A 26,808-nucleotide genomic window follows, 5' to 3' on the forward strand; every position below is an offset into this window, starting at 1 on the left:
TAACTTTGCCAGTGATGAGATTGTTTCACGCTTTCAACGTTTACTCAGCAGAGGCACTTTATTAAGTGCCTCTTAACCCATCAGCTCTACTGCCTTTAATATTCAACGGGGCCTTGAAGTTGATTGGTGCAGTTGAAATGATTTGTGTTATGGTTATGTCATTTGTCACTTAGCCAGAGAGGTCTGTTAAACATCTTTTGGCCTTCCTGCTGATGCTGGAAGAATGAAGGAAAATTTACAGGGACAAATGCAAAGGTCAGTCAGTGCACCTTAGCAGGGGAGAGAAAGCCCTGGGATTGAGTGGAGTGGAGGGTGGCAGATGATGCCTGACTCCAGGGCCAGCCCCCTGTTAGGGAGCCAGCAGTGAAAGCACAAAATCTGGGCAAGAGGAAGAGGATGTTCTACGCAGCTGCAGTGCCCGGAGCCTGACCAGGGAACCACGCTGGGGTTCTCATCCCAGCCAGGGGCTAGGCTGGGAGAGGCCACTGGGCACACGTTCAAGCCAGTGCCTGTTGGCTAGAGGCCCGCTGTGAGCCAGAGCCTTGCATCCAAGGGGAAGAGCCTGGAGCCTCCTCTCAGCTGCTCCTCCTCAGCCCTCAGAGGCTCAGGCTCACCTTAGGAACCAGGCTTGTATGGCTTCCTGACCCCGACCCCTGACTCGGAGTGGGAGAACCAGCTCAGGCCATAGCTGCAGAGGACCAAGGCGGTCTGAGAGTGCACAGGAATGAGGGTGGTTGACTCTCCCAAGCGAACGGAGGGCTGCTTAGCAGCCTCTTACCTGAGGCCTCCCCAGGAGGCCCCTGTGAGAGTTTCTGAAGCTCTGGCTGTGCGCTAGGGGCCAAGGCTCAGAGGGGTTGAGTAATCCACCCAAGGCTAGTGGGGGGTCCGGAAGTGGGCCCGGTTGTCTGGCTCTGCAGCCTGCACTCAGCTGCGCCTTGACTGCGGCTGGAGAACAGCGGGCAGGCAAAGAGGGCTTGGACAAGAAAAGTCGGTGGGCTTACATTATCACATAAGGAGACGTGTAGAAATCTCATTCCTTTTCTTCTTTTGGGGCACGATGATAGTTAAGAGGGTGGGGATTTTTAATTTGGTACGGCTCATGACTGAAGAAACTTAAAGGGAAAACTTACATGGTCAGCTTTGACAGTGAATTCCAGTTAAATTCTGAAAGCTCTTGCTCACTAAACTAACGTCATTAGTTGAAGACCCTAAGCTCCACTATTAACTGTAAGGAAATTTGAACAAATTCCTTTTAGGGAGAAAGTCAGTGACGGCTTATATGAAACTATGTAATGTAGGTGTATGATAATAAGTGCTGGCTCTTCGAAGTGCTTTCTGTGTGGGTTAGGCTTGTGCCTTTGCCCTTGTAAGAACTTTGTAAGGTAGGTGGGGTTTTATTGTTTTTTTTTTAATCCTGTTTTACAAGGGAGCAAACTGAAGCTCAAGAGAAATTAAGCAACTCGTCAAACAGCATATAGATAGAGGGTAGATTAGTTTTATGTCTTACGTAAAACACATACATATGTTGGTTTTCAAACATCTTTATTGAGATATAATTCACTTATGCAATTCACTCATTGAAGTATATTATTCACTGTTTTTTAGTATATTCAGAGTTGTGTGACTGTCACCACTATCACATTCCAGAACATTTTCATCACCCCAAAAAGAAACTCCACACCCATTAGCTGTCATTTCCTATTTCCCCCCAACACCTTCAGCCCCAGACAACCATTAAGCTGCTTGCTATCTGTACATATTTGCTTATTCTGGACATTTCATGTAAATGCAGTCATACAATATGTGGCCTTTTGTGTTTGGCTTCTTTAACCTAACATGATGTTTTCAAGGTTCATCCATGTTGTGGAGGTATTAGTACTTCATTCCTTTTAATGGCTGAATAATATTCCATTGTATGTATAGAGTACATTTTGTTTATTCATTTGCCAGTTGATGGACATTTGTTTTTTCCCACCTTTGAGCCATTATGAATAATGCTGCTATGCATATCTGTGTGCAAGTTTTTGTGTGGTTGTATGTTTTTATTTTTTCTGGGTAAACACCTGCAAGTGGAATTGCTGGGTCTTATAGTAATTCTATGTTTAACTTTTGGAGGAACTGCCAACTCTTTTTCAAATTGACTGCACCATTTTACATTCTCATCAGCAGTGTATGAGGGTTCTAGTTTCTCCACATCCTTGTCAACACTTGTTATTGTCTGTCTTTTTGATTGTAGCCATCCTAATGGGGGTGAGGTATTATCACTTTGTGGTCTTGTGTTGCATTACCCTAATGATTAGTTATGTTGAGCATCTTTCATGTGCTTATTGGGCATTGGCATATCTTCTTTGAAGAAATGTCTATTTAAATCCTTTGCACATTTTAAAACTGGATTATTTGTCTTTTTATTCTTGAGTAGTTAGAGTTCTTCATATTTTCCAGATACTAGCCCCTTATTAAGCATATGACTTGCAAATATTTTCTTCCATTCTTTAGGTTGTCTTTTTACTTTCTTTATGTCATTTGAAGTACAGCAGTTTTCAGTTTAGATGGAGTGTAGTTTATCTGCATTTTCTTTTGTCTCTTATGCATTTGGTGTTGCATCTGAGAAGGTTTTGGTTAACGCCAGTTCACAAAGATATAATCCTATGTTTTCTCCTAAGAGTTTTAGTGTTTTAGCTCTTACATTTAGGTTTTTGATCAACTTTGAGCTTATTTTTGCATATGGTATATACAGTACTTCATTCTTTTGCATGTGGATATCTAGTTGTTCAAGTACCATTTGTTGAAAAGATTATTCTTTCCCCATTGAGTTATTTTGGTGCCCTTGTTGAAAATCAATTGACCATAAATGTATAAGTTTATTTCTGGACTCTAGATTGTATTCCATTGATTTATATGTCTGTCCTTTTGCCAGTACCACACTGTCTTGATTGCAGTAGCTTTGTGTAGTAAGTTTTGAAATTGGGAAGTGTGAATCCTCAAATTTTACTCTTTGTTTCAAGATGGTTTTGGCTATTCTGGGTTCCTTGCATTTCCTATGAATCTTAGTATAAGCTTGTTCGTTTCTGCAGAAAGTCAGCTGGAATTTTGATAGAGATTGCATTGACTCTGTAGCTCAGTTTAGGGAGTTTTGACATGTTAAAATATTAAGTCTTCTGAACCATGAACATGGGATGCTTTTCCATTTATTTAGATCTTAATTTCTTTCAACAATGCTTTATGGTTTTCAGAGTATAAGGTTTATACTTCTTTTGTTGCTTATTCCCAAATGTTTTATTCTTTTCAATGCTGTTGTAAAAGGAATTTAAAAAAAAGTAATTCATTCATTCATTCATTTTTGGCTGCATTTGGTCTTCGTTGCTGCATGCAGGCTTTCTCTAGTTGCAGCGAGTGGGGGCTACTCTTTGTTGCAGTGTGCGGGCTTCTCATTGCAGTGGCTTCTCTTGTTGCAGAGCATGGGCTCTAAGCGCGCAGGCTCAGTAGTTGTGGCCCACAGGGTTAGTTGTTCTGCGGCATGTGGGATCTTCCCGGATGAAGGCTCGAACCCGTGTCTCCTGCATTGGCAGGCGGATTCTTAACCACTGCACCACCAGGAAAGCCCTGTAAAAGGAATTTTTAAAGTTTCATTTTTGAGTTGCTACGAGTGTATAGATATACAATTGATTTTTCTGTATTGCTCTCGTATCCTGCAGCCTTGCAGAAATCATTAGCTCTAATAGTTTTTAAGTAGATTTCTTAGGATTTTCTATATATGAGATCATGTTGTCTGTGAGTAGAGATAGTTTTATGTCTTCCTTTCCAATCTGGATGCCTTTTATTTATTTTTCTTGCCTTATTGCCTTGGTTAGAACCTCTAGTACAATGCTGAATAGAAGTGATGAAAGAGAACATTCTTGTCTTGTTCCTATCTTAGGAGGAAAGCATCCAGTCTTTCACCAATAAATATGATATTAGCTGTGGCGTCTTCACAGGCGGATGCTGTTTGAGGAAGTTCCCTTCCATTCCTAGTTTGTTGAGTGTTTTTTTATCATGAAGGGGTGTGGGATTTTGTGAAATGCTTTTTCTGCATTGTCTTAGTCCATTTGAGCTGCGGTAACAAATATCATAGAGTGGATAGTGTATAAACAATAGAAATTTATTTCTTATAGTTCTGGAGCCTTGAAGTCCAAGATCATGGTGCCAGCAGGTTTGGTGTGGTGGCTGCTGAGGGCTCTCCTCCTGGTTCATAGCAGGTGCATTCTCACTGTGTCCTAACATGGTAGAAGGTGGTTAGCAAGCTCTCTGGAGCCTCTTTTATAAAGGCACTAATTCCATTCATGAGGACTTCACTCTCATGATCTAAGCACTTCCCAAAGGCCCCACTTCCTAATACCATCATCTTTAGAGGTTAAGATTTCAACATACAAAGTTTGGGTGGACACTTCGCCTTCAGACCACAGCATGCATTTATCGAGATGGTCATGTGTTTTTTATTTTATTTTATTCTATTGATATGCTGTGTTACATTAATTGATTGTCAGATGTTAAGCCACCCTTGGCATTTGTGGGATAAACTCACTTGGTCATGGTGTACAATAGCCCTTTTTATATGTTGCTGAATTTACTTTGCTAGAATATTGTTGAGGATTTTTGTACCTATATTCACAAGAGATACTGGTCTGTGGTTTTCTTTTTGGTGACGTGTTCATCATCAGGATAATACTGGGCTTATAAAATGAATTGGGAAGTTTTCCTTCCTCTTCTGTTTTTTTGGGTTTGTGAAGAATTGGTATTAATTTATTGAACGTTTGGTAGAATTCACCAGTGAAGCCATCTAGGCCTGAGGTTTTTTTCCTGGGAAGTTTTAAAATTACTGATTCAATCTCTTTTCTTGTTACAAATTTTTTTCAGGTTTTCTATTTTTTCCTAAGTCAGTTTTGCTAGTTTGTGGCTGTCTAGGAGTATGTGCATTTCATCTAAGTTCTAATTTGTTGGCATACGGTTGTTCATAGCATTCATTTATAATACTTCTAATTTCTGTAGAGTTGTTAGTAATATCCCCTTTTACATTCCTGATTTTGGTAACTTTAGTCTTCTCTCTTTTTTTTTTTCCTTCGTCAGTCTAGCTGAAATTTTGTCAATTTTGTTGATATTTTCCAAGAGTCAACTTTTGGTTTTGTTGATTTTTCTCTATTGATTTTCTATCCTTTTTTTCCACTCTAATTGTTATTCATCCATTGTTTTAAATCACACTGTCACCGTAATATATTATATTATTCTTCCTTCCTTCTCTCCTTTCAAATGAGGAGAGGCACAGGAGGCTCTGAACAGTTAGCCATGCAAAGTGTGCAGCTATGTGGCTCCGACATACAGTTTTCCCTGTGGTCCAAAACAGAAAAATGTCAACAAAATATATTTGGCTTTCATTTTATACATGGTATCTTAATGGTTGCCCAGGAGCTTAGTCCGAGATGTTAGTTTTGTTCTGGGGTATGAATTAAAGTAAGTAGAGTTTCCCCTTTTGTGTGGTAAATATTGTTAAGCATCTCCTGTGTCGGGCAGTATGCTAACCCTAGCACCTTTCATGTAGTACATTGAACTTATTGAGTAAGAAAACAGTATCTGCGGCTTCCCTGGTGGCGCAGTGGTTGAGAGTCCGCCTGCCGGTGCAGGGGACACGGGTTCGTGCCCTGGTCCGGGAAGATCCCACATGCCGCGGCACGGCTGGGCCCGTGAGCCATGGCCGCTGAGCCTGCGCGTCCGGAGCCTGTGCTCCGCAGCGGGAGAGGCCACAACAGTGAGAGGCCCGCGTACCGCAAAAAAAAAAAAAAAAAAAGAAAACAGTATCTGTAAGAGACATGAAAGAAAATAATGAATTTGCTAATTATTTCTTTCCTAATAAACTTCAGCTTAGTTAATAGTTTAAAGCCATATTACTTTTTTTAAAGAACGATGATTTAATGCAAATTAGAATCTACGGTGGCAGAAGCTAAGAAATAGGAGACTCGGATCCTGCCCTTTGGACGCTTTGGTGAGATAGACAGGCCGTCCGTCCCCTTGGGAAAAGTCAGGGAATCCCAGGAGGTGGTGTGGGCCCCGTTCCAGGATACTTGTTGGCATTTCAACACCTGAGAGAACGCTGAGGCCTGGGGTTGGTCCAGGAGGACGCATGTTCACTTAGCAGAATGTCTTCGACCACTTCTATTTTTCCTCAGTAGCAGTTCCTGTCTTCACTCCACAATAGCCACGATACAATTAGCAAAACAGGGAAGCTCAGTAGCTGTTGGATAGTAGCTGCTTACCCACAGTCCGGCTTACCTTCCTTTCCTGTGGCTGATAGTGGCTTGTTCTGGATATCTCTGGAGGCTGCACAACAACTAGCATCTCAAATCAACATAAAGCACATTTTCTCAGCAGTATCATGGCACGTAAAACTTTCTATATTCCAAAAGCCCCATGGCAGTTTCTTGTGTCCTTGGAAGAACATCCAGAGCTGTCTTTGGAAGGCAGCACCCAGTTGTTCAGACTGAGCTCTGGAGACCCAGCGCAGGTGCCGGGAGGAGGGCCAAAATAGGAATGAAGAGTCAAAGCCAAATGGACATTTATCTGCAAATATGTCCACACACATGCCTGGTGGATCATGCTGGTTGTCTGTGGAACCCGTGGGTGCTGCTACTTCAGGGCACTCAACACACAATAATGAGAGTGGTGTTTTGGTGGGAATCCAGCTAGAGAATGTAATTTTATTCTAACTCAAATTATCTTTTGTACTTTCGGTTTTTTTTTGGTTTGTTTTTGTTTTTGCGGTACGCGGGCCTCTCACTGTTGTGGCCTCTCCCGCTGCGGAGCACAGGCTCCGGATGCGCAGGCTCAGCGGCCATGGCTCACGGTCCCAGCCGTGCCGCGGCATGTGGGATCTTCCCAGACCGGGGCACGAACCCGTGTCCCCTGCATCGGCAGGCGGACTCTCAACCACTGCGCCACCAGGGAAGCCCTGTACTTTCGGTTTTGATTAAAGTCCTGCACTTCCTGTTCTTGACTTGAATGCTGAGATGTGCTGGAGAAATCCCCCACGTTCCGCATCATAGGGTGGTTGCATTTCCATGAAAGCCCTTAGCCTTATTTAGACTTAATTTGAGTGCTGTTGTGTTCAGTGCCATTCGTGCTTAAGGTTGTGTTCAGTGATCTGAGGCCTATAGCCAGTGTTTATGAGGCACTTAACTTTATAGAAAAAGGAACTTAGTAACTGTCATCTTTATGTATAGCTCCCAGAGTCATGTTTCAGTCTTGCACTTGCAAGCATTCATTTTCCCATATAGTGCTGTCATGATGTGCAAATACTATTTTTAAATTTTTTTGGAATTCTATTTATTTTTTCATATAGCAGGTTCTTATTATTTATTTTATACATATTAGTGTATATATGGCAGTCCCAATCTCCCAACTCATCCCACCACCACCACCATCCCCCTGCCATTTTCTCTCCTTGGTGTCCATACGTTTGTTCTCTACATCTGTGTCACTATTTCTGCCCTGCAAACTGGTTCATCTGTACCATTCTTCTAGGTTCCACATATATGCGTTAATATACGATATTTGTTTTTCTCTTTCTGACTTACTTCACTTTGTATGACAGTCTCTAGATCCATCCATGTCTCTACAAATGACCCAGTTTCGTTCCTTTTTATGGCTGAGTAATATTCCATTGTATATATGTACCACATCTTCTTTATTCATTCCTTTGTTGATGGGCATTTAGGTTGCTGCCATGACCTGGTTATTGTAAATAGTGCTGCAGTGAACATTGGCGTGCATGTGTCTTTTTGAATTATGGTTTTCTCTGGGTATATGCCCAGTAGTGGGATTGCTGGGTCATATGGTAATTCTATTTTTAGTTTTTTAAGGAACCTCCATACTGTTCTCCATAGTGGCTGTATCAATTTACATTTCCACTAACAGTGCAAGAGGGATCCCTTTTCTCCACACCCTCTCCAGCATTTGTTGTTTGTAGATTTTCTGATGATGCCCATTCTAACTGGTGTGAGGTGATACCTCATTGTAGTTTTGATTTGCATTTCTCTAATAATTAGTGATGTTGAGCAGCTTTTCACGTGCTTCTTGACCATCTGTATGTCTTCTTTGGAGAGATGTCTATTTTGGTCTTCTGCCCATTTTTTTCCCTAATTATTATTTACTTTATTTATTTATTTTTGGCTGCGTTGGGTCTTTGTTGCTGTGCGCAGTCTTTCTCTAGTTGCAGTGAGCGGGGGCTACTCTTCGTTGCGGTGTACGGGCTTCTCATTACGATGGCTTCTCTTGTTGCAGAGCACGGGCTCCGGGTGCCCAGGCTTCAGGAGTCGTGGCTCACTGGCTCTGGAGCACAGGCTCAGTAGTTGTGGTGCGTGGGCTTAGTTACTCCATGGCATATGGGATCTTCCTGGACCAGGGCTTGAACCTGTGTGCCCTGCATTGGCAGGCACATTCTTAACCACTGGGCCACCAAGGAAGCTTCCCTTGCCCATTTTTGATTGGGTTGTTTATTTTTTTTAATATTGAGCTGCATGAGCTGTTTATATATTTTGGAAATTAATCCTTTGTTGATTCATTGGCAAATATTTTCTCCCATTTTGAGAGTTGTCTTTTTGTCTTGTTTGTAGTTTCCTTTGCTTTGCAAAAGCTTTTAAATTTTGTTAGGTCCCATTTGTTTATTTTTGTTTTTATTTCCATTACTCTAGGAGGTGGATCAAAAAAAACCTTGCTGTGATTTATGTCAAAGAGTGTTCTTCCTATGTTTTCCTCTAAGAGTTTTATAGTGTCTGGTCTTACATTTAGGTCTCTAATCCATTTTGTGTATGGATTTTGTGTTTATTTTTGTGTATGGTGTTAGGGAGTGTTCTAATTTCATTCTTTTACATGTAGCTGTCTAGTTTTCCCAGCACCACTTACTGAAGAGACTGTCTTTTCTCCATTGTATATCCTTGTCTCCTTTGTCATAGATTAGTTGACCATAGGTGCGTGCGTTTATCTCGGCTTTCTATCCTGTTCCATTGATCTGTATTTCTGTTTTTGTGCCAGTACCATATTGTCTTGATTATTGTAGCTTTGTAGTATAGTCTGAGGTCAGGGAGTCTGATTCCTCCAGCTCCATTTTTTTCCATCAAGACTGCTTTGGCTATTCGGGGTCTTTTGTATCTCCATACAAATTTTAAGATTTTTTGTTCTAGCTCTGTAAAAAATGCCACTGGTAATTTGATAGGGATTGCATTGAATCTGTAGATTGCTTTGGGTAGTTTAGTCATTTTCATAATATTGATTCTTGCAATCCAAGAACGTGGTATATCTCTCCATCTGTTTGTGTCATCTTTGATTTCTTTCATCAGTGTTTTATAGTTTTCTGAGTAAAGATTTTCTTATTTATTTATTTATGGCTGCGTTGGGTCTTCATTGCTGCGCGTGGGCTTTCTTTAGTTGCATCGAGCAGGGGCTACTCTTTGTTGTGGTGTGCAGGCTTCTCATTGTGGCGGCTTCTCTTGTTGCGGAGCATGGGCTCTAGGCGTGTGGGCTTCAGTAGTTGTGGCACACGGGCTCAGTAGTTGTGGCACGCAGGCTCTAGAGTGCAGGCTCAGTAGTTGTGGCGTACGGGCTTAGTTGCTCTGCAGCATGTGGGATCTTCCTGGACCAGGGTTTCAACCTGTGTCCCCTGCATTGGCAGGTGGATTCTTAATCACTGTGCCACCAGGGAAGCCCTGAGTACAGGTCTTTTACCTCCTTAGGTAGGTTTATTCCTAGGTTTTTTTTTTTTTTTTGCAGTACGCGGGCCTCTCACTGTTGTGGCATCTCCTGTTGTGGAGCACAGGCTCCGGACGCGCAGGCTCAGCGGCCATGGCTCATGGGCCCAGCCGCTCCGCAGCATGTGGGATCTTCCCGGACCGGGGCACAAACCCGTGTCCCCTGCATCGGCAGGCGGACTCTCAACCACTGCACCACCAGGGAAGCCCTATTCCTAGGTATTTTAGTCTTTTTGTTGCAATGGTGAATGGGATTGTTCCCTTAATTTCTCTTTCTGACCTTTCATTGTTAGTATATAGGAATGAAAGAGATTTCTGTGCATTAATTTTGTATCCTGCAACTTTACCAAATTCATTGATTAGCCTAGTAGTTTTCTGGTTGCATCTTTATGATTCTCTATGTATAGTATCATGTCATCTGCAAACAGTGACAATTTTACTTCTTCTTTTCCAATTTGTATTCCTTTTATTTCTTTTTCTTCTCTGATTGCCATGGCTAGGACTTCCCAAACTATGTTGAATAATAGTGGTGAGAGTGGACATCCTTGTCTTGTTCCTGATCTTAGAGGAAATGCTTTCAGTTTTTCACCATTGAGAATGATGTTTACTGTGGGTTTGTCGTATATGGCCTTTATTATGTTGAGGTAGGTTCCCTCTGTGCCCACTTTCTGGAGAGTTTTTATCATAAATCGGTGTTGAGTTTTGTCAAAAGCTTTTTCTGCATCTATTGAGATGATCATATGGTTTTTCTTCTTCACTTTGTTAATATGGTGCATCACATTGATTGATTTGCATATATTGAAGAATCCTTGTATCCCTGGGATAAATCCCACTTGATCATTGTGTATGGTCCTTTTAATGTGTTGTTGGATTTTGTTTGCTAGTATTTTGTTGAGGATTTTTGCATCTATGTTCATCAGTGATATTGGTCTGTAATTTTCTTTTTTTGTAGTATCTTTGGTTTTGGTATCAGGGTGATGGTGGCCTCATAGAATGAGTTTGGGAGTGTTCCTTCCTCTGCAGTTTTTTGGAAGAGTTTGAGAAGGATGGGTGTTAACTCTTCTCTAAATGTTTGACAGAATTCACCTGTGAAGCCATCTGGTCCTGGACTTTTGTTTGTTGGAAGATTTTTGATCACAGTTTCAATTTCATTCCTTGTGATTGGTCTGTTCATATTTTCTGTTTCTTCCTGGTTCAGTCTTGGAAGGTTATACCTTTCTAAGAATTTGTCCATTTCTTCCAGGTTGTCCATTTTATTGGCATAGAGTTGCTTGTAGTAATCTCATGATCTTTTGTATTTCTGCAGTGTCTGTTGTAACTTCTCCTTTTTCATTTCTTACTTTATTGATATGAGTTCTCTCCCTCTTTTTCTTGATGAACCTGGCTAAAGGTTTATCAATTTTGTTTATCTTCTCAAAGAACCAGCTTTTAGTTTTATTGATATTTGCTGTTGTTTTCTTTGTTTGTATTTCATTTATTTCTGCTGTGATCTTTATGATTTCTTTCCTTCTGCTAACTTTGGGTTTTGTTTGTTCTTCTTTCTCTAGTTCCTTTAGGTGTAAGTTTAGATTGTTATTTGAGATTCTTCTTGTTTCTTCAGGTAGGCTTGTATTGCTATAAACTTCCCTCTTAGAACTGCTTTTGTTGCATCCCACAGGTTTTGGATCATGGTGTTTTTGTTGTAATTTGTCTCTAGGTATTTTTTTATTTCCTCTTTGATTTCTTCAGTGATCTCTTGGTTATTTAGTAATGTATTGTTTAGCCTCCATGTGTTTGTGTTTTTTACATTTTTTTCCCTGTGATGGCATTGTGGAATAGCATTGTGGTCGGAAAAGATGCTTGATATGCTTTCAATTTTCTTAAATTTACCGAGGCTTGATTTGTGACCCGAAATGTGATCAATCCTGGAGAATGTTCTGTGCGCACTTGAGAAGAAAGTGTAATTTGTTGTTTTTGGGTGGAATTTCCTATAAATATCAATTAAATCTATCTGGTCTGTTGTGTCATTTAAAGCTTGTGTTTCTTTATTAATTTTCTGTCTGTATGATCTGTCCATTGGTGTAAGTGAGGTGTTAAAGTTCCCCACTATTATTGTGTTACTGTCAGTTTCCTCTTTTATAGCTGCTAGTTGCCTTATGTATTGAGGTGTTCCTGTGTTGGGTGCATATATATTTATAATTGTTATATCTTCTTGGATTGATCCCTGATCATTATGTAGTGTCCTTCCTTGTCTCTTGTAACGTTCTTTAAAGTCTATTTTATCTGATACGAGTATTGCTACTCCAGCTTTCTTTTGATTTCCATTTGCATGGAATATGTTTTTCCATCCTCTCACTTTCAGTCTGTATGTGTCCCTAGGTCTGAAGTGGGTCTCTTGTAGACAGCATATATGTGGGTCTTGTTTTTGTATCCATTCAGTAAGCCTGTGTCTTTTGGTTGGAGCATTTAATCCATTCATGTTTAAGGTAATTATCAATATGTATATTCCTATTACCATTTTCTTAATTGTTTTGGTTTGTTTTTGTAGGTCCTTTTCCTTTCTTGTGTTTCCCACTTAGAGAAGTTCCTTTAGCATTTGCTGTAGAGCTGGTTTGGTGGTGCTGAATTCTCTTAGCTTTTGCTTGTCTGTAAGGCTTTTGATTTCTCCGTTGAATCTGAATGAGATCCTTGCCGGCTAGAGTAATCTTGGTTGTAGGTTCTTCCCTTTCATCACTTTAAATATATCATGCCACTCCCTTCTGACTTGTAGCGTTTCTGCTGAGAAATCAGCTGTTAACCTTATGGGAGTTCCCTTGTATGTTATTTGTCATTTTTCCCTTGTTGCTTTCAATAATTTTCTTTGTCTTTAATTTTTGTCAATTTGATTACAATGTGTCTCAGCGTGTCTCTCCTTGGGTTTATCCTGCTTGGGACTCTCTGCGCTTCCTGGACTTGGGTGGCTATTTCCTCTCCCATGTTAGGGAAGTTTTCGACTATAATCTCTTCAAATATTTTCTTGGGTCCTTTCTCTCTCACTTCTCCTCCTGGGACCCCTATAATGCGAATGTTGTTGCATTTAATGTTGTCCCAGAGGTCTCTTAGGCTGTCTTCATTTCTTTTCAATCTTTTTTCTTCATTCTGTTCTGCGGCAGTGAATTCCACCATTCTGTCTTCCAGGTCACTTATCCGTTCTTCTGCCTCATTTATTCTGCTATTGATTCCTTCTGGCGTATTTTTCATTTCAGTTATTGGATTGTTCATCTCTGTTTGTTTGTTCTTTAATTCTTCTAGGTCTTTGTTAAACATTTCTTGCATCTTCTCGATCTTTGCCTCCATTCTTTTTCCAAGGTCCTGGATCATCTTCACTATCATTATTCTGAGTTCTTTCTCTGGAAGGTTGCCTATCTCCACTTCATTTAGTTGTTTTTCTGGGGTTTTATCTTGTTTCTTCATCTGGTACAAAGTCCTCTGCCTTTTCATTTTGTCTGTCTTTCTGTGAATGTGGTTTTCCTTCCACAGGCTGCAGAATTGTAGTTCTTGCTTCTGCTGTCTGCCCTCTGGTGGATGAGGCTATCTAAGAGGCTTGTACAAGCTTCCTGATCAGAGGGACTGGTGGTGGGTGGAGCTGGGTGTTGCCCTGGTGGGCAGAGCTCAGTAAAACTTTAATCTGCTTGTCTGCTGATGGGTGGGGCTGAGTTCCCTCGTGTTGGTTGTTTGGCCTGAGGCAACCCAGCACTGGAGCCTACTGGGCTCTTTGCTGGGGCTAATGGTGGACTCTGGGAGGGCTCACGCCAAGGAGTACTTCCCAGAACTTTTGCTGCCAGTGTCCTTGTCCCCATGGTGAGCCACAGCCACCTCTGTCCCGCCTCTGCAGGAGACCCTCCAACACTAGCAGGTAGGTCTGATTTAGTCTCCTATGGGATCAGTGCTCCTTCCCCTGGGTCCCACTGCTCACACTACTTTGTATGTGCCCTCCAAGAGTGGAGTCTCTGTTTCCTCCAGTCCTGTCCAAGTCCTGCAGTCAAATCCCGCTAGCCTTCAAAGTCTGATTCTCTAGGAATTCCTCCTCCCGTTGCCAGACCCCCAGATTGGGAAGCCTGACATGGGGCTCAGAACCTTCACTCCAGTGGGTGGACTTCTGTGGTATAAGTGTTCTCCAGTTTGTGAGTCACCCCCCCAGCAGTTATGGGATTTGATTTTATTGTGATTGTGCCCCTCTTACCATCTCATTGTGGCTTCTCCTTTGTCTTTGGATGTGGGGTATCTATTTTGGTGAGTTCCAGTGTCTTCCTGTCGATGATTGTTCAGCAGTTAGTTGTGATTCCGGTGCTCTCGCAAGAGGGAGTGAGCACACATCCTTTTACTCCGCTATCTTGAACCAGTCCTCCTCTTTTTTAATATTATTTGCACACTAGTAAAAATCTCTAATACGAGTCCAAAATCAATTATTCAATGGTATATCTTACATTAGAATCACAGGCTAGTTTGTCAGATTCTCTAATACATTATCTAAATCTTACAAACATTGAAAATGCCATATTACACAGAATACTACTAAAGTTAACACAAAGATGAATACTGTGGATTTGGTGTATTTCATCTTTCTCATATTTAATTCCGAACTGTCTTAGGATTAAATGACATTTACCATCCACAGCACATTGAGGGTACTGTCTCAAGCCTCCTGGGCTTACCTTTGCAGGAGAACGGGGAGTCCTGTCTCAGTAGCCTGAGGTTGCTTTTTGGCCCAGATGTGTCAGAGAGATTCTTCTGCCACCACTGTGAGCACACCAAATCCCTTCTGTGTGATGCTATGTCAACAGGGTTCTCCCAGACCCTCCTATTTTATTTATTTATTTATTTATTTATTTTTATTTATTTATTTTTTTGCGGTACGCGGGCCTCTCCCTGTTGTGGCCTCTCCCGTTGCGGAGCACAGGCTCCGGACGCGCAGGCCCAGCGGCCATGGCTCACGGGCCCAGCCGCTCCGCGGCATGTGGGATCTTCCCGGACCGGCGCACGAACCCGTATCCCCTGCATCGGCAGGCGGACTCTCAACCACTGCGCCACCAGGGAAGCCCCAACCCTCCTATTTTAAATTTTTATACTGAATATTATCTCTCAAACTCCTTTCCACGTTTTTATGTAATATATCCAATTATATAAATGCCAGTGTTTACTTTACAGAATGTGGAGGCTCTGGATCCGCGAGGTCGAACCTTATTGCATCTTGCTGTTTCTTTGGGACATTTGGAATCTGCTAGAGTCTTGCTCCGACATAAAGCAGACGTTACAAAAGAAAATCGCGAGGGATGGACAGGCAAGTATACTTGTAAAATAATTTAAAGCCTTTCATTTTGTTTTCTCTTTCTGAATAAAGGCCAGTTTCAGTCCTTATTGTCCCAAGTCATCTTTATCTTAAGACTCTTTCTCTCTTGGAACTTGGGGCTGGGCAAGAAGATGAGAGCCTGGGATGCTGCTGGCTCGTCTGCAGCACAGCGGTCCGAATTATGTCCTGGGCCAAGAGCCCTGGGTAGAGGGTGACTCCTTATCCAGAAAGCAGCTCTATGTGCATCAGACATGAGTGTGGAGGCCGGATTTCCCCTGAGGAATGTGGTGGTAACTCTAGCGAGTCCATGAGGATAGACAAAATCAAAAAAATTATAGCTGAAAGTAGTAGTATTTTCCAGTGAAATCCTGGCGCTTCACTTGTTTTGCACACTCTCATACTCTCAGAATTACTCTCAGAGTAATTTTGAGTTGACTTAGCAAGGATATACACAACACAAACCCTACCTGCCCGTCTCCACAGTTATGTGATCACACAGTGAAAGCCAGCTCTGAAGACACTGTCAGTATTTCAGAGCCAGTGGTAAGAAAGGGGGGAAAGGGAACGATGGTAGGGTTTGCTCAAGAGGCTAAGAGTGCTATGTTCTCTTCTCTTCTCAGTCAGGTAAGGGCTAGAAGTAAGTAGTCATGGTCATAAAGATCAGGGGGGGCTGCAGCCTGGGTCCCACTTTGAAGAGAATATTGGCCTTTGATCCAGATAGATACTTTTCATAGTGGTTTTGGAATTTGTCAGAAAGTGTGAGAATACAGGGGGGTCAAATTTCACTTTTTTGCCTTCCAGTTTTGCACGAGGCTGTGAGCACTGGTGATCCCGAGATGGTGTACACAGTCCTTCAGCATCGGGACTTCCACAACACATGCATGGCCCTCGAGGGAGTTCCCGAGCTGCTCCAGAAAATTCTCGAGGTAGCCATAAAAATTGACAGTGCCATCATTGGAGTTAAATGCTGACACAGCAGCTGCGGACACAGTTTGACATCCTTGTGTGCCTTCCTAAAGAGTTTTATGAGTCGTGAATACGATGTATTGAATACCAAATGCATTATTCCTTGCTTTTCCAACTTGTTAAATGTATGAAGTCTTTCACAAATTACGTTTCCGGGTCATTAAGACTTACTCTTTTAAGTGTTATTTAAAAATTAGAACTAAAGACAAATGGACATCAAGCAATTAATTTGTCTAGCTGCCTGTTTTCTTACAAGTAGCATCCCGAGCTCAGGTCATCTTGGGGAAATTGTAATGAACATTGTGACTATATGGGGATTTTCAGGGCCTGTTGAGGCTCAGAAGTCTGTGCAGCTCTTCTTGACACCCCTGTCACTTCTAGCCATTTGTATTTTGTGACTTCTAATCCATTCCCTTAATTTATTTATAGTTACTGGCTTTGGGGCAGTTTCTCTCTCTTGTGAATGATGTATGGGCTCTGTGACAGAGAATTTTCTTAAAAGACTTTACTTCTAGGCTCTTGGATTGTTTTGGATGGTGGTTACCATTCTTCAGATAACCTTTGTCACTTGCAATAACTGTCTTATTGGTCAACCATATGCAATATTCCCGAGGCAGCAGGAGACGAGAAAGTACCAGCGGTTCAATTTTCATGTTGTTTGTTCTCAGTTTAAACACAGAAGTGAGCTCCCCAAGTATTTCCAAAGATATTTGCTAGATAAATCGGCTTTCCACATTTCTTGAGAAAAATTAACAATTCTGTTGAGAAAAGGAATAACTTTGCTGTGAGACAATCACTGCTTGTTATCTGAGCACTCTTCTTAAAAAAAATTTCTGTGACACAAGCTAAATCCTGCCTAAGACATTCGTTTTACACATACTACAAGAAAACCGTCCATGAAGTATGAAATTGTTGTATCCATTGTTTTTAAAATAGATGTGTGTTTGAGTGCATAAAGATCACATAGATTTGTTTTCTTACCTAACTCACTGTAGGAGGAACTAAAAACATCATTTGTCCATTTGACAAAGCAGAAAATGACTTATTTAACATGGAGTCACCCACACTTAAAAAATTCAGTATAAAAGACTTTCTGTTTTTTACCTATATTGATCCATAGCAGTGAACTGCACTGAGTGGTATTCTCTGATGGAGGTTATAGACAGCCCACAAATAACATGGTGCTTGGTGGCACCAGAGGCCGTGCATGACGGCTTGTCTTTCAACAGCGTCTCCTTGTTACGTGTCCACATTTCTTATCCATTGCCCCTCGGAGTGTCTTCACCCATCATTGGAATCTGGTTTTTCTTGAGCAGAAAAACACCTGGAATTTCTGGCATTTTTCTTCCTTCATGCTAACTGTTGGATTTCTTAAGTAGCTCTCCAAGAACCTTCTGTAGGAATTCATGGTAGGTCAGAAAATCATCCTAAACAGGCCTGCTGTGGTGGTGTGAAACCTCAAAAAGCCAAATCCTAAAACTTTAAGAGGAAAGTGGGGCGAAACTCTTCTGTTAACTGGAGGGAAAACTCAACTTTCTGGGGGCAGTGATGTCTTGCAGCCTCTTGGTTTCAGAGTGGTCCGATAAACACCAAGCACTTCCCAGCACACAAAGCCTTTCACAGTCAAGTTCCCCGTAGAACAGATGGGGTCCATGCTCCCTCTTCTCTGCTTAGACCAGCCTGTGACCCATATCGTGTGGTGGTGCTTGAGCCCATCCTCCTGGCTCATGGGCCATTACTGTTAGGAACATGGTTGAGCCCCTAAATCAACTTTGACTTTATCTCCCTCCAACCTTGTCACTTGCAGTTAACTTTATTAACTGTCTAGACATATTTTATATTGAGATAAAATAACAGCCTGAACATAAAATAAGGATTTAGTGTGATGGGTTTGCGATTTATGTTTCTTCTTCTCTGTTCTTTCTCGCTCTCCCTTTTAAACACCCCTAGTAAACCTTACTGTGTTTGTGTTTAGTTAATGGTACCAAGGGTAATTTATTTTATTTTTTATTTTATTTTTAAAAAATTAATTTTAATTGGAGTATAGTTGATTTACAGTGTTGTATTAGTTTCCGCTGTAAGGGGTAATTTATTTTAAACCTTTGTCCTTCAGGCTCCGGATTTCTATGTGCAGATGAAGTGGGAATTCACCAGCTGGGGTGAGTGGCTGTGGGCTTGAAATTTATTTAGCTTGAATATAGGCTTATATAACTTTTTATAAAAGTTACATGTATTTTTTTTAATCTAGAAAATGAATAGATGAGAGTGAGGGAAGACAGTCACCCACAGTCCCACATAAACACAACTGTTGTTGATGCTTTAGGTGTGTTCCTTCCACACTTTTACCACGTGCATAAGACTTTTTCTCCCAAGCATTCATCAGTACAATATATAGACAATTTTGTCTCTTCCTTTTATCAGTTATCGCTGACATTTATCTATATTATTCGTTTTTTAATATCTCACTTTAAATGGCTAAAATTTTAGTAAGGTTTATCATAAATCAGTTACTCATTTCCTTGTGGAGTTCAACGCGATCCTTTTAAACTTGTTTCTCTTTTCTTTTTTAAAAAAATTAATTATTTATTTATTTTTGGCTGCGTTGGGTCTTCATTGCTGCGCACGGGCTTTCTCTAGTTGCGGCGAGCGGGGGCTACTCTTCGTTGTGGTGCGCGGGCTTCTCATTGTGGTGGCTTTTCTTGTTGTGGAGCATGGACTCTAGGCACGCGGGCTTCAGTAGTTGTGGCTCGTGGGCTCTAGAGCACAGGCTCAGTAGTTATGGTGCACAGGCTTAGTTGCTCTGCAGCATGTGGGATCTTCCCGGACCAGGGCTCGAACCCGTGTCCCCTGCATTGGCAGGCAGATCCTTAACCAGTGCGCCACCAGGGAAGTCCTAAACTTGTTTTTCTAAGGAAGAAGATGAGATGAATATTGGAATAGCTTGTTTTTAACGAAATGGATGTATTTCTCCAAAATCTTATGTAAGGCAAATTGACTGACAGTAATTTTCCTAGATGTTCTACTTCTGTTTCTTGTAGATCAGTTAATGACAGTTTCTAACTCCCAGATTTTCAGCTGTTTTCACTTCCAGACTTCCCTTTCAGGCAAGAAGTCATATTTGTAATAAAACATTTAAATGAAGTAAAAAGTATATGAAAGAACAGAACTTCAGCTTCTTCTATGAAACTGAGTTCTTTTTAATGCAAATAACCACTCTGATCTCAGTTTTTGTTAAAAAAGCAGCATCTTTTAGACATTTGATATCTTGAATGGTGGGCCTGACAGTATAGGGGGGCCTCAGCCAGATGGCGAGAGGAGCATATGTGGATAAGGACAGCCAGATGGATGCACTCTAGCCCTGATGGTAGTCAGTGAGAGGGGTTCATTCGGGATTGAGAATACTCTTGGGAAATTGATTTAGCGTTTTCTCTGGACAAGACATAGATCTGCAGTTTTATAAACAGCTGTAGAACAGAAAGTCCATTTTTATTTTTTAAGAATGACTCCTTGTATTGTAAGTGTGGGAGTCGAGCCCAGTTCTGTATGACCGACGCCATCTTGCCACTCCGGTCCTTTCATTGAAGTCAGAATCCTGATTTCTGGGGCCTGGCTGTTCTGCTTGGCCCTCGGGCTTTTCTCAGTAGTACACTTCTCTTCTCCAGTGCCCTTGGTTTCCAGAATATGCCCGAATGATGTCTGTCGCATTTGGAAAAGTGGTGCCAAACTGCGTGTGGATATCACGTTGCTGGGATTTGAGAACATGAGCTGGATAAGAGGGAGGCGGAGTTTTATCTTTAAGGGAGAAGGTGAGTGGTTCTGTTTTAGTAATCACTGCTCTTCCTAAGTTCTGAGTGATTTTTTAACCATCAAAATGTATTCACATTTATGTGCCTTTTCCGTGCCTGTCTCTGGGGCATGTTTTGTTGTTGTTGCCGTTATTCTTATTAGTTATTCAACTCTCAATTCCTGTATCTTATTTCTTATCTGGATAGTTCTCTTGCACATATCATTTACCACCCAACACTGTTACCCTCTTGACATATGATGTTCCTAAACCTCTGAGTGCAAGACTCTGTCTTGTATCTCTTTATATTGCCTCCATAATCAGGCATGGTCCCCTAATGAGGGTGAGAAATGGTGTGGCTAACCCAGTGTTGTGCATAAATAATTTATATTAATTAGGTAATCATATACTTAAAGAAGTAGTACACAGATGAAATGTGTTGCTAACAAAAAATGCAAGTTATTTAAAAAGTCTGCATCTTCGGGGAAGATGGCCCAGAGCCTCCTCTGAGTTATGGAAAGTTGGCCAGATCATTCCTGGGCAAGCAGGTAATCGATAATCAATAGTCTTTAGGTTTTATCAGATAGCACCAGGGGGTGGGGGGGGATGGGGTGTGTGTGAAAGATGATGCAGTTTAACATACAAAGCTTCTTGGGTTTTGCATCTTACTTGCGCTGTGCTTAGTTCCGCCCTTCTTTCCATGAGCAGACAACTGGGCAGAGTTAATGGAAGTCAACCACGATGACAAAGTGGTCACCACCGAACACTTTGACCTTTCCCAGGAAATGGAGCGCCTCACTCTGGACTTGATGAAGCCAAAAGGCAGGGAGGTTGAGAGGCGGCTCACTAGCCCAGTCATTAACACCAGCCTTGATACTAAAAACATTGCTTTTGAAAGGTATGGATTTAGGCTCTGCATTTTCCCATCTAATCCCTTTACTGCTATCTTTAGTGCCATGTATATATTAATTGGAAAGTATGGGTGGATTGGGATTTTTCTAATATGGTGTAAGAAACACTAGTGGGTTTTAAAGTTGATCTCTGCTCTAACCAAACAAACCACAGCTGACATCCTCCACCATGTAGCATTTTTATGGCACATTGGTTAAGTCTTGGAGAAATGTCTTCATGTTCTTTTACGGGCCCTTTTTCTGATGGATTTTACTTGAATTTTATTTCTGTGTTTGGCAATCCACAAGACTCCCTAGTCCCAAATCATGGAGCTTTGAGTTTCCGAGGTAGAATGGGTCCAGTACTGAGTGTGGTTATACTGATATTAGTCAGTCAAATACACACTTATCATACAATTCAATGTGGTTCTCCCCCTCATCAACCTCCTGCTTCCCCATGAGGCCTAATAGTTTAGAGCAAGAGTCTGGAGGGGTTTCAGTTTTATTCCAGACTTTATCTGGAGAAACGTCTGGGGAGGTCTGTGCCTCGGTTAACCCAGGTGAGAACACCATTTCTGGGCCTCTGCCTGTGGGCAGAGCCGAGGCGGGGAGGGCCTTTGTAAGGGGGTGGAGGCTGTCATAGCTGTTGGCCTGAGTGCTTCTACCGTAGAACACACCGAACTGAGGGATTCTGTAAGAGCCCTGAGTGTTTGCCTAGGATGTCACATCCAGCTCTCTGTAAACCAAAGCAGCGGATGTAGCCTGAGCTGACATGGACACTATTCTTCTGGATTTAGGCTTTCTTTTCTCTTAATGAATATACTGACTGTTCTCTCTTTTCCTTTTCTTCTTTGTTTCCAGTACAAAATTTATTAATAAAACTGAGAGTCTTCAGTTTAATCAAACATAAGGTTTAAGTGCCCCTTTCCCCTAATTTAGATCAAGCTGTGGAATTAGGGTATTTGTTGGTAGCAGAAGAGAAAATGCCAGGTATGCTGCTGCTTTGGGAGTGACACCCCCTGAGGCAGGGTCAGTCCCCTGTGGCCAGCCTCCTCGCGCCGGCCTCACCAGGTACAGCCGCTGTCTTCCAGGGACAGCAAGGTTTAGGGACTGACCGTGGCTTTACCTGGAAGGGTCTTGGGAAAACATCTCCAGGCTTCAGCATTTGCCTCTGCAGGCTGGGAGGGCACGCCAGCCTAGGGCTCTGCTCATAAAGCTGGAAGACGGGGGGAGCCGAGGGCTGGAGGAACCTGGCACCATCGGCAGGGCTGCTAACTGTGCAGCTCTGAGCAAGCGGCTTCATCTTCAGGTTCCTGTTTTCCTCAGCTGAAAAGAAAAAAGGAGTGAATCTCGAGATGAAATCTCAGATGTCATGAGAGGAGCCACTGTTCCCCCTAGTTTAGCAGCAGAGTTGTAGCGTCATTGTTTGCTCTGAAGTGTAATTTACAGAGAATGTGATGGTTACTGGCTGTTACCCAGCGGAGGGTAGACAGCCCCCCTTCCATTTGTACTGAGTTACATTTTGTATTCCTGTGGTCCCGGGGTTTTCAGATGGTTCCGGCTAACCCTCATTTTGCAAGCATCAGAGAGTTGCTGAGAGAGAATTTCTAGAAGGCACCTGCTGGTTTTGGTGGTGCTTGGAATGAAATAGGTGCTTAGTGAGCTTCTCGTGGTTCAAGCAAGGGCTTGGGCCCCTCTTGAGGCTGAGGTTTGCTGCTAGAAAAAGTGTGCTTGCCTGGTTCTTACCCGAGGTGTGAGCTAGTGTTCAGCTGATTAAATTTGGAAGATGTGGGCCTGTTATGACAGTCTTCTTCACCCCTTTCTTTCTCCTAATCTTACTCTGAGCTTGATGTTTGCAAAGTAATACTTTTGCCCGAGTGAATTTTGGGCCTGCGGATATATACCCTCTGAAAGGTTCTGCTCTGCCCACCTTAAACAGAGCATTCCCTGCCACCCTCAGAGCCTTTCTCCACATTGTGCGGCAGCCTCCGAGTCCCAGCATGTGCTAAGTGGCCTTTGGCATGGTGGTCTCACTGGAGACGGGCAGAGGTGAAAATGGCAAAAGAGGAAGCTGGGTTTTCTCCTATCATTATCAGATGCCTCTGCATGTACAGTTAATCAAGGAGCCAAGGATTTATTAGAATCTTGGTTTTAAAATAGGATGTAGATGTTGAGTTTAATAACTAAGCTGTCAGAGAGTGGATGTGGGGAAGGAAATGGAGCAGCCAGGATTGCAGGTAGAGCAGGTGTGGCTGAGTGAGGAGTGTGGCAGTTCCCAGGGAGAAAGTGCGTCTCTGATTTCTCAGCATCCACGAAGGACGAAGTGGAGCAGACCTAGTCATCCTTCAGTCCGAGTGCCAGAAAGCGATGATCTCCTGTGCCAAGATACCAAGTTCTTAGTGAAAGACAGGAACTGAGGATTGAACTGTTCACCCAAAGGAATATCTTGATTTTCATTAATCGCCAACTAAAAGGGGACTAAGGTTCATTAATGAGGCAGGTGCGGTCCCTAAATTTGTTTCTGGAATGTAAATTGGAGATAGCTAGCATGTGGTATCATCCTTTTAGGCGTCCTCTCTTTCCCTCCATTGGTCACATTGTGCTAACTGTGGGTAACGAATAGTAAAGTAAGCTCTGGTCCCTCCTTTCTCTGATGGACTGTAATGCACACATAAAACTCCGCATACCCTGTCTGGATTAATTGCATTTACCAAATCTCATTAGAAGAAAAGCAAACTGTTTGGAAACACAACATTTAGATAACTGCCTCCCGGCCACCGTTCTGGAGCTTCCTGCGCAGTGTCCTGCTTCACCCCGGGGTCGGAGCAGGAGGCAGGCAGTTGCCCGACACAGGCCCAAGTGCAGCAGTCACAGCGGAGCTGGGATGTGACGTCCTAGACAAAGGGGCAGTCTGGGCAGGGCTCCCCCGGGAGTGGGAGCATTTCCCAGGGTGAGCTGCTTTGAAAAAGAATCAGAGCCTCTTGGCCGCATTTGGCTCCTAAATGCATTTTTTTTCCAGGAGTATATTGAGTTGAGTAACTGAGTGTTTGGGCACTTTACCAATGCTACAGCTGCTGCTGAAGTGCTGGGCTGCTTTAAAAGCAGTTCCACAGAGCTGGACTCAACGGCTGGGCTGAAAAACTGCTTTTGATATTCTTTTCCCCCGCTGCACCAAACCTGATAACGCGCGCGAACTCCCAAGCCTTTCCACAGGCACTAATGGCTTCTGCAAGCAGCTCTCCACAGTGATGAGTTCCTGCCTCACCCATGTTCTCCAGGAGCAGGATGGTCTGTGCCTCACTGTTCTAAGAATTCCTGGATTGAGATACTGCTGCTTATGGGGATAGAGCCACTGACTCTATCGGTGCCCACGGCTGGGATGACTCAGATGAATGCTCTGGCCCAGAGTGGCGAGCCCTTGGACGCTGGTCATCTGCACTCACTTCTTGGGGACAGCTGTCCAATAAATGTCACCACCTTTGTTGCCTCTGCTGGCAGCTTTCGTAAAGAAGCCAAGAATGGAGGCTTTCTCTTGCCGGGGGTGAGGCAAATTGATTAATAACTGTGGGAGGGGGTGGGGGATGCTTGAGCCATCTGTTGTTAATAACATCCTTCTGTGGACAGTAGGACCCTAATTTCCAAGTGTCTTTCACTAACTTAAGCTGGGGGAAGAAACCTATAAAGGCTGCAGGGATAAATCTGAATGGCATATTGTACATGTGGAAATTTGTGGTGTTCACTTTTTATCAGAACTAAATCCGGATTCTGGGGCTGGAGGACAGATAAAGCAGAAGTTGTTAATGGTTACGAAGCAAAGGTAAAAGGAAACTCTTAAAATAAGATTTAACATAGCTATTTAGCTTCTATGCAAATGAGGAGTCTGTTCAGATTTTGTCATGCATCTGTGCCATGGAGGTGCTCTGGGGAATAAGTTCTGTCTAATGTGTCTCTTCCTTGGATTTATCTTATTTGACTTTCAGAAAATGGAATAGCATGTCCCAAGGACGTCTCTAGTTATGGCAAAGAGAAACTATGTTGTAGAGAAATGAGTCCAGGTACCAGTTGTCCTGGTGGGAGTGACAATTCCTTTAATTCTTTAAAAAAAAGAAAAGAAAAGAAAAAGAAAGGACTAGATTTAACCTGCTTGTTCATCTTATTTTAATCACCTGAGTGGGTTTAAAAAATATATACTGTAAGGTAGCTTTTATGACTCTCCCAATATTTTTAGTCAGCCTAATTGTAACCAGTAGGCTTCCAGCCCACTTACCTGATGTCAGTGAATTTAGAAGATAGTTGTCATAGTGGAGACGACAGTTGCTCAAGTCATCTGGCACTGTGTCAGCTGGAAAGCTGTTTCCTGGCCTCTCGTTAGCCCTGCAGTGCAGCGGGGATTGATGGCTCACGACGGTGCTGCCAGCAGCTGCAGGGTCCTCTGGTGACCTCTGAGTGAGCAAAGAAAGCTTACATCATGCTCAGTGAGATGCACTTAGAAATAGTCCTTCCAGTGCTGGGTGTGTTTCCTGAATCTTTAGACGTTGGGAATCCACGTTTTGGCATATAGTTAATTCTTTGTGAACTGTGATGTTTGATTTTCCAGACCCCAGTATTCTTCAATCAACCTTGAAAACAGAGCATTGACCCTGGCAGTTAAAATAATTTGAGGTCAATATACGGGATACCTTTTAAATAGTGGCTTGCTGGTTTTCTCTAAATCTCACCAGTGTAGAGAACCTTGTGTTCCTTCCTTTTTCCTTCTGTCCGATGGCTGTCTAAGTCGGTCTGAGTATAAGATTACCACAAATCAGTCCAAGTACACAATGCAGGTTTGGGCCCCTTAGTAGAAATCCAGCTGGGAGGCCTAAATTGCAGGACCTTCTTTGAGAGTGTTTAGCAACAAGAAGGGCAAGTTGGAAAGTGCAGCCTGTCACCCTTAACTACTCAGGGGTAATTAAAAATGTCAGAGATGCAAAGTAACTGCTGATGCATTTCTAAGTTGGTAGCTGTGTATTTTCTCTGAAGGGTTCTGATGAATGTTAACCATTTCTCATTTTTATTTTGCTGGGTTTTGTTTTGTTTTGGCTTCAGCATTCTTGCTCTTGCTATGCTTATTTGTTGAGTTTTGATTCCCTGTGTCACTGTTTCCTTTCACACACATCTCTCAAGGTTTATACAGTGAACAATGTGAGTGTGATAACCAAAATACGGACGGAACATCTGACTGAGGAAGAAAAAAAGAGATATAAAGGTAATCTCTTCCCTTCTCTCTTTCTTTTAAAAATAAATTTATTTATTTTACTTATTTATTTGGCTGCGTTGGGTCTTTGTCGCTGTGTGCGGGCTTTCTCTAGTTGCAGTGAGCAGGGGCTACTCTTCATTGCTGCGCGCGGGCTTCTCATTGCGGTGGCTTCTCTTGTTGCAGAGCACGGGCTCTAGGCGCACGGGCTTCAGTAGTTGTGGCACATGGGCTCAGTAGCTGTGGCTCGCGGGCTCTAGAGTGCAGGTTCAGTAGTTGTGGCGCACGGGCTTAGTTGCTCCGCGGCATGTGGGATCTTCCCGGACCAGGGCTCAAACCCGTGTCCCCTGCATTGGCAGGTGGATTCTTAACCACTGCGCCACCAAGGAAGTCCCCCTTCAACCCCCTCTTTTTTTTTTTTTTAGCCTAGAGGAAGTCTTTGTTGCCTCTGTTAAATTTGGGGGTTAATGTGATTAGGTCATGCGAATCCAAATTTCCTTTTTATAAAATTTTCCTTAGTCTGACTCATTCTTGGAGGTCCTCGCCTGTGGTTGGCTCCAGCTGTAATTAAAGCCATTCACAGGGCTTGTTTATGTGTTATGCAGGACAATTGTTGGATTCGGTTGAAAAAGTAGATAAGGATATTGGAGAATATTTATCACTGGAATGAGTGATTTAGTCCAAACTATCACGATGAAAGATTTGGACAGAACTTGGGCCCTGAGCCAAAACATAGCCAATACATGGCTGCCATATCCCAGCTGGCGCGAGGCCGGTTCAGGGCCGTGTGAAGTACCTACCTGCTGTGCCTTGGTCTCCTCAGCAGTGAAATGAGTGCTACCAGACCTGCCTTAGAG

General features: G+C 42.6%; 1 protein-coding gene across 2 annotated transcripts in view; it reads left to right on the forward strand.

Moving 5' to 3' along the window:
- The window catches only part of ANKRD13A (ankyrin repeat domain 13A), a 39,655-nt gene that overhangs the window by 3,797 nt on the left and 9,050 nt on the right, over nt 1-26,808 (forward strand). For both annotated transcript variants that reach the window (XM_027124538.1, XM_027124537.1), the window contains exons 2-8: nt 14,937-15,069; nt 15,880-16,004; nt 18,158-18,203; nt 19,707-19,850; nt 20,537-20,726; nt 24,469-24,535; nt 25,882-25,963. In XM_027124538.1, coding sequence (XP_026980339.1) covers nt 14,937-15,069; nt 15,880-16,004; nt 18,158-18,203; nt 19,707-19,850; nt 20,537-20,726; nt 24,469-24,535; nt 25,882-25,963 — 787 coding nt within the window. The remainder of the gene's footprint in view (nt 1-14,936; nt 15,070-15,879; nt 16,005-18,157; nt 18,204-19,706; nt 19,851-20,536; nt 20,727-24,468; nt 24,536-25,881; nt 25,964-26,808) is intronic.

Source organism: Aethalodelphis obliquidens, unplaced genomic scaffold (assembly GCF_003676395.1).
Source record: "Aethalodelphis obliquidens isolate GAN/ISIS:26980383/991018 unplaced genomic scaffold, ASM367639v1 scaffold28, whole genome shotgun sequence".
Lineage (NCBI taxonomy): Eukaryota > Metazoa > Chordata > Mammalia > Artiodactyla > Delphinidae > Aethalodelphis > Aethalodelphis obliquidens.